Here is a 7748-nt window from a genome sequence, read left to right on the forward strand (position 1 = left end):
CAGCCCCGGCCCCAGTCCCAGGCCCGGCACCAGCTCCAGGCCCAGTCCCAGCCCCGGCCCCAGGCCCAATCCCAGCCCCAGCCCCAGCCCCAGCCCCAGCCCCGGCCCCAGTCCAAGCCCCAGTCCCAGCTCCAGGCCCAGTCCCAGCCCCGGCCCCAGTCCCAGCCCCAGCCCCAGCCCCAGCCCCGGCCCCAGTCCCAGTCCCAGCCCCAGCCCCAGCCCCAGCCCCAGCCCCAGCCCCGGCCCCAGGACCAGTCCCTGTCCCAGTCCCAGTCCCAGCCCCGGCCCCAGCCCCAGTCCCAGCCCCGGCCCCAGCCCCAGTCCCAGCCCTGGCCCCAGCTCCAGGCCCAGTCCCAGCCCCGGCCCCGGCCCCAACGAGTGCTCAAACCCCGGCCCCGGCTCCTCCCGAGCTCCGCCGGGGCCCGGGGCGGGTGGGGATTCCCGGCCCAGGACGGTCGGGGGGCGGTCGGGGGCCGTGTCTGGCCCCGGGCCGAGCGCTGACAGCCGCGTGTCGCCCGCAGGGAAGTCGCTGGAGGCGTTGCAGGAGCGGTACCGGATGGGTTCGCTGCTGGGCAGAGGCGGCTTCGGCAGCGTCTTCTCGGGCACCCGGCTCGCGGACGGCGCCCCGGTGAGTGGCGGGGGCGGAGGACGAGGAGGAGGAGGAGGGAGGAGGAAGAAGAAGGAGACGAGGAAGGGGAGGTTGGAGCGCGGCGTGCCGGGCGGCGAGCTCAGCCCGCTGCTGCCCCTTGCTCGCAGGTGGCCATCAAGCGCGTGCCGCGGGGTCGCATCCGGCGCTGGGGCGAGCTGGTGAGTGAGCGGGGCCAGCGGCAGAAGCCGGGGCGTGCCGGGCGGCGAGGAGCCGGGGCCCGGCAGGGTGGGAGCCGCCGGGAGCCCTGCAGGGAGAGCGGGCGTGGGGTGAGCGGGGGTGCAGAGCATCCCGGGCTGGCTGAGGAGTCCCAGAGCCCTGGCACGGCCTCAGCCCCGCTGACGGCATCGTGCTCCTCGCGCAGCCCAACGGCGCCCGTGCGCCCCTGGAGATCGTGCTGCTGGACAAGGTGTCCACTGGCTTCCCTGGAGTCATTCAGCTGCTGGAGTGGTTCGAGCTTCCCAGCTGCTTCTTGTTGGTGCTGGAGCGTCCGGAGCGATGTCAGGACCTCTCTGATTTCATCGCGGCTCGGAGGTTCCTGCCGGAGGAGGAGGCGCGGGGGCTGTTCCGCCAGGTGCTGGAGGCCGTGCGGCACTGCAGCAGCTGCGGGGTCCTGCACAGGGACATCAAACCGGCCAACATAATCATGGACCTGGACAGCGGGCAGCTCAAACTGATTGACTTTGGCTGTGGCACCTTTCTCCAGGACACAGTCTACACCCAGTTTGCAGGTGAGCCGAGCCTGGGGGATGTTCCTGGGCATCTCATGGCCCAGCCTGGCTGTGGCACCAAGGATTCCCCCCTTTGCTGCAGGCCATGGCATTGCTTCTGCAGCCAAGTTGCTTTTGAGTGGGGGTCAGAGGGGGGCCAGCTGCCAGCCCTGCCAACCGCATTCACCACCCACGCAGCCGTGGCTGGAGCTGGGGCAGCCAGCCCGACACAAACCCCGTGGGGGTGGCAGAGAGGGGGGTCAGACCTGGGCACTGCTCAGTATGGTGTGCAGGCGAGGAAGGGCTTGGACTGCTTTGCTGCCCTTGTTTGCCTTAGCTTATTAATGTTTTTTGAGGGCAATGCAGGCACGGAGGGGAGTGGGTTTTTCTCACCATTGGGTGGGTTTTTCTTCTGTGTGTCCTAGTTGGCCTTCCCAGGGCTTCTGCTGCCCTCTCCCAATAGCAGTGGCTTCTTTTCCAGCCCCAGTTTTGTACACAAGAGCCAGGTGCTCACAAGGAGGCAGTGGGTCACCCCCTTTGCCACTGGTGCAGCCCCCCCATGCCCAGGGATGCTGGGGCGAGGCTCTGGGAGCAGCAGCATCCCCCTGATGAGCTCCATCTGTATTCCATAGGAACACTGTCCTACAGCCCCCCAGAATGGACCCACCTCAAATGCTACCACGGCGAGGCAGCAACGATCTGGTCCCTGGGTATCCTGTTGTACCAGATGGTTTGCGGGAAGCACCCGTTCCAGAAGGGCCAGGACATCATCTGGGGCCAGCTCAAGTTCCCACAACAGCTCTCTCAAGGTGGATCCTCATCTCTGGGCACAGGGAATACCAGTGCTGGGAGACAGCTGTGGGCTTGTGACCATCCTGCTCTGGCAGCTGTGAGGAGGTGGCACATGTCCTGCTGTCCTCCAAAACGGGGAATTGACTGGAAAGTTTAGGCACAGCTGTGAGAACATCCAGCAGAGCCCAGGCACGGGAATGGTGGGGCAAAGCAAACAGGATCCTTGTCCAACTGCCTGGTGATTTGTGGTTTCTCTCCCCAGAGTGCCAAGATATTATCAGTTGGTGTTTATCCATGCGCTCCTTGGACAGGCCATCTGTGGAAGATCTGTTCTATGACCCTTGGCTGCAGGATGTTCATCTGCCCTAGAAAATGGGAGAGATTCACAGGCACCATTTGATCCAGGAGCCTGGATAAAATAGCTCCACACATCTCTTGGTGATAAGAAGCAAAGAAACCCAGACTTCTTTGTCCTGCCTGTACCACGGAGCAGGGGTCATCAGATGGGAACATCTGTTCTGGAGCTGAGCTGGTCTTGCAAGCACTGGCGACCACCATCCAACCTGGTTTTACTTGTCCTGCTTCAGTGATGGCTGAGTCCCTGGGCAGAGCACTGACAGCCTGGTCTGGCCCCCAGGGAAGGAGAAGCAGCCCCTGGAGAAGGTGTCCCAGGTGGGGCTGCTACAAGGACAACCTCAAGGATGGCAACCTCTTCCTCGACCTGGCCACTGGCAGCTGGAGATGATCAACTTTGATTCTGGCACTTTCTTTAAAGACATGCTCCACACCCAATTTGCAGGTGAGTCCCCAGCCAGGGGAATGCTCCCAGATCTGGACATGGCGCAGCCTGGCCGGGCACCAAAGGTTCCCCCCTTTGCTGAGTGGATGCAGCAAATTCTTCAGTGGGCTGCCAAGCTGCTTTTTGGCTCTGGGCAGCTGCTGAGGGGCTGGATGTGCCATGGCTGGCTGCAGGCTGGGCACACGTGCTGCCCTCCTGCTCTGCTCCCAGAGGCAGCAGTGATTGGGAGGTTTGTGCCCAGCTCTGGGCACAGCCAGCATGGCCTGGGCACCGCGGGGGCTGGGACAAGCGGGACAGGAGCCTTCAGCTGACGGGCGGGTTCTGGTTTCTCTCCTTAGAGCTGGGCTCTGCGGATGCTGAGGAGCTCTGGGCTCTGCTGGGCTCAGCCCTGGGCACAGGGCTGTGCCCTCACAGGGCTCTGACAGCTTTGCATCAGACGAGCCCGTTCCGAGCACAGCGCCTGAGCTTTCTGCTTTTGCAGGTGAGTGAGATGCTCCTGCACGCCAAGAGATTGCAGTTAGGGACACACACCCAATTGGCAAGAATCCAAACTCTCCATGGTCCCAGCTGAACCCCTGGATCTCCACAGGATGTTTTGTCTGTTCCGCTCTTCATTCCTTCTTGGCTGGAATTGTGCAGTTGCACTTTCTCCTTCCTCTAGAAGTGCCACGAGTGGGCAAAACCTGGCGAGCGGGCCGTGTTCCTAAGGCAGTGCAGCCTGGAGCTGATGGATGGAGAATTGTCCTTCTACACTTCCAAGCCAGAGCAAAAAGCTGTAAGTGGGACTTTCCATCTTTAAGAAATCACTGACAATTTAAAGGAAATGTGCACCTCATTTGAAGGGTGAGAAGGAAGGGCATCTTCTAAAGGATTTGGGGGTTGACAGAGTTTAGATTCCCAGTCCTGCTTGAAGCTGGCAGGGCACAAAGCCATTTCATCTTGCTTCAACCACAATTTAAAATAGTCTGCTGAGGTCAGTAAGATGGACCCATGCCATCACCATCAGCACAAAGTAAATAACTTAGTTCTTCTTTTAAAAAAATCAGTTACTCCTTTATCCAAAGGTATGAACTATTTTTCAGTAACACCTTCATTTTGTTTTTATCTTTCACATTTTTTCCATGGTTTTTCCTTTTATTTTTTATTTTCTTTTCCTTAAACCAGAAAACATGCCATAAAAAGAGTGTCCTTGGCTCCTGGTTCCCGTGTGGAGCAGCTCCTTCCCGCTGGCTGAGCTGCTCAGGCAGAGCCCGGCAGCTCCTGGCCCTGCAGGGCTGAGGCTTTTCCCCGTTGCTGGGCACAGACTGATGGAGCAGCACTGCTGAACACGGGACACACAGAGGGACCAGGAGCAGCTGCCTTTGCCCTCCTGGAGCTCCAAGGGCCAAACTCTGAGCAGACAGGGCTGGAAGAGACTCGCAGCCTCCTTGTTTGCTGTGCTGCCCCACTTGTGCCCAGCCCAGCTCTGTGTGGGGCAGAGGGAGAACAAGGGACAACTCCCTCCCAGCCCAGGGACCCCTCTGGCCCTGGGGCTTGGGGCACTGTCAGCACCCACTGCTCCAGCCACCACTTCTGCTGGCACTGACAGCAACACCCAAACTGTGGCTGGTCCCGAGGGAGCAGCAGCAGTGCCTGGATCTGATCCCTGACTCTGGGGCAGGGCTGGACAAATGACCCCGACAGCAGCAGCAGCAGCAGCAGCAGCAGCACATGGACCTGACTTTCAGCACAGCCCCTGCCACTCTTCCCTCCCGTGTGCAGTGGTGTCACAGCAGCCTGGGGCACCTTGGAGCCCCCAGTGCCAGCAGGGACTTGAGATGGCAGCTCTGGGCTCCTGGAGGTTGTGCAAGGAACAGAGGTGGGGACTCCCTCTCATGTGGCACTTGCAGATGGAAAAGGCTGCTGTGAGCAGGCAGCTCCAAGGACAGAGAAAGGAGGGGCTGGAGCCCTTGATCTGTGCCAGTTCCACAGCCCTGGGCAGCAGCCACGGAGCACAGGGGGAACAGAGGGCACAGCAAGAGGGACAAAATCAGTCAAGGTCAGAGACTGGGAAGAGCCAGAGCTGGAAGCAGGAACAGCTGCTTCATTGCACTCTTGGAGAAAGCTCTTGGCTGGTTCAAAGTGCTGAAAGGTGTGAAGGGAAGGGAGGAGGCGACACCAAACCATGCTCTGGGTTCCACACCCTCCCCTCTCAGTGTCCCAGAAGGAATTGGATGAACTGTATTCTTCTCTCCGAGTCGTCTTGCCCAGCATGAGCAGCTGAGCACCAGGAGCTAAAAGAGCTGAAGCCTTAGGCCACAAGAGCTGAGCAAGAGGGAGCTTTTTGACCTAAGTAGTGCTGCCAACATGGACCTAACTGAGCCCAGCAGATGGAATCCTGGAATTACAGAATCTTTTCTTTGGGATAGTCCTGCTGTTTACCCAGCACTGTCAAGCCCACCACTAGATCACATCCCTAAAGTACCAAAGCCTGGACAAGAGGCCCTGACTGAGGGCTGAACAACAGGCCCTGAGCCAAAGGTGACTCTGGATGAACCTTCCAACCGAAGGTTATCTTTGTATCCACTCATTAAGGAAATATGCATGGTCATTAGCACTCTGATAGATGTGTGCACTCATTAGTGAAACATGGATTGACCTTTCTGTATTTAGAAGCTGAACAAGGCCATGGAATCCAACATGCCTTGTTTGGGGGTGTATGGGCAAAGTCAACTCCCTTGGTACCTCCTTGAGCCCTGGCCAGGCTTTGGGAGGAACCCAAGAGGAGAATGAAGCCAGCTGTTCCTGCACTAGGAGTGCTGTCAGTTTGTTTATTCAGCACTGTCAGAGCTGGGCCCTCTCACAGCGGGGTTGGAAGCCTCACCTGTGGCTGGAGGCACCTGCAGGAATTCCCAGTGTCCGGGAGTGGCTCTGCAGCCCTTGGCTGTGACAGCTTCCCCCAGCTGATGTGTGCACCTGGGTGATGGTAAAGTCTGGGGGTAACTGGTGATGGATCCTTCTAAATCACTGTGGGCAATCTTTGGTAGTGATGATTGGGTGCATTGCTGAGCTTCTCCTTTTGTGATTCTTTGCTGCTTTGAACTTGAGAAAATTACACTGATTCCTTCAGTTGGTGTCTGTGTCTTTGGTGCTGACCTTGCCCACTGGTAAAACCAAAGTGGCGTCGTCTGGGTGGATCACAACAAAATGTCACTTTTTAAATGCAAATGTAAGGAATCAGGCCCATCCAAAATTCCTGGATGCAAAGCCCTTCCCTAGAGTTCGCTGTCTCTGCAGTGGGCTGAGGTCAGAGCGCTGTGTGAGCAGTGGAGCAGTCAGTTAAAAGAGGCTGAACCACTGGATGTCTTAAAATGCATCCAAAAATTGGATATGGAAAAAGGAAGAGAACTTATGGGTTTGGGATGATGAGGATGGATTTTGTTAACAGCATATTGGACACAGCACCAACCGAAGGAACAATTTTTTGTTGGAACGCTCCCACATGGAGCCACAGAAGAATTTTTAATCTTGAGTTTGAATTTCTTTGTACTAGTGAAATAATAATGATATAATATATATATATGTATCAAATATAATCAATTTGTATTTGTAGATAAAGTAAATAATAATAATAATGTGAAGTAATGCTGACAATACTAATGTGTTAGCTTTGGTTGCTCAGGGATGTAACACTAAATACCCTACAGAAAAGCATTAACAAGGATATAAAGGTCATGGTGAACTTTGTGAGATTATTATGTATAATGAATAAAGTAGGAAGGGATGAAATTGGCTGTTTAATGGGGTTTGCTGATACTGTGATGTGGAATGTGTTATCTGTTACTGTGGAAAACATGATGATGAAGATTGCTGGGTTTTTCATATACCAGACTATCCACATTCTGGAGGATTGAACAGATGAATGTTTGTTAAAAGAACAGTTTAAAAAATGAAGAGATGAGAGCTTGTTCTGATGGAAAACCCATCTCCCAGCTCTGCTCCATGCCCTTAACAATGGGCCCACAGGGAAATGGAAAGCCCCTGGATGTGCATGGCTGCACCCAGTTTGCAAATACAGCCATGGCCAGTGAGACTTGGACTTGCTGGGAAATTGTTCTGCGTGCCATGGCCCCTGACAGAGCCACCCCAGAGGCTGCAGAGGTGGACTTGGATGCAGTGGAATTCATTAGGATGAATCAGAAGCAAATGAGAGTTTTCAATACAGGAAGAGGAATTCCGATTACTCCAGGACACTTTGGTTGGGGAACTGCTCACTGGAGCTTGGCTTTGCAAAGTGTTCATGTCACAGGAAAAGTAATTGATGCAGATTGTCAAGGAGAAATCAAAGTAGTCCTTTTACACAATAGTGAACAAGACTGGATTATTTAGCCCTATGACACAGTAGCACAATTATTGATATTTAAGTTTTAAAAACAGTAGTGAGAAAAAGAGACCCACCTCAAATCACCACTGTTTGTGGAGATAAAGCATTTGGATCCAGGAGCCCTAATAATGGAGGCAAAATGTGGGTGCAGAGTCCAAATGGCCCTCCCAAGCCAGCTGAAGGAACAGCTCTGGGGAAAGACAGCACTTGAACCCTGAAACCTGGCCAGGAGCGATGGGAATGTGTCTCTGCAGCCAAGTGTCCATGTGAGAACAAGTGGATGTTATGGGATATTGTTTTACAGATCCTGCCAGACCAAATCTCCCTGTGTGCCCCAACATCTCTTTGGAAAATGCTCTGATCCACGGGGCTCCATGTGAAGGCTGATGTGACACTGAGGCACTTCCACACGAATTCCAACCAGGAGCCTGGGGCCCC

At 55.6% G+C, this 7748-nt stretch overlaps 1 protein-coding gene across 1 annotated transcript; it reads left to right on the forward strand.

Moving 5' to 3' along the window:
• The first annotated feature begins 469 nt into the window (after positions 1-469).
• Positions 470-3897, forward strand: LOC130263076 (serine/threonine-protein kinase pim-1-like). The gene is made up of 7 exons (XM_056510548.1): positions 470-628; positions 757-807; positions 1011-1377; positions 1989-2165; positions 2411-2947; positions 3286-3428; positions 3609-3897. Exons 1-5 carry the CDS (start codon positions 557-559, stop codon positions 2515-2517), a joined length of 774 nt encoding a protein of 257 aa, XP_056366523.1. The 5' UTR covers positions 470-556; the 3' UTR covers positions 2518-2947; positions 3286-3428; positions 3609-3897.
• The last annotated feature ends 3851 nt before the right edge of the window (positions 3898-7748 follow it).

Source organism: Oenanthe melanoleuca, chromosome 25 (assembly GCF_029582105.1).
Source record: "Oenanthe melanoleuca isolate GR-GAL-2019-014 chromosome 25, OMel1.0, whole genome shotgun sequence".
NCBI lineage: Eukaryota > Metazoa > Chordata > Aves > Passeriformes > Muscicapidae > Oenanthe > Oenanthe melanoleuca.

Bases quoted from the DNA above. Each gene is read 5' to 3' on its own strand.
- LOC130263076 (XM_056510548.1), top strand. From the start codon at position 557: ATGGGTTCGCTGCTGGGCAGAGGCGGCTTCGGCAGCGTCTTCTCGGGC. The intron at 808-1,010 runs GTGAGTGAGCGG...CTCCTCGCGCAG, and splicing joins TCCGGCGCTGGGGCGAGCTG to CCCAACGGCGCCCGTGCGCC. The intron at 2,166-2,410 runs GTGGATCCTCAT...TTCTCTCCCCAG, and splicing joins CCCACAACAGCTCTCTCAAG to AGTGCCAAGATATTATCAGT.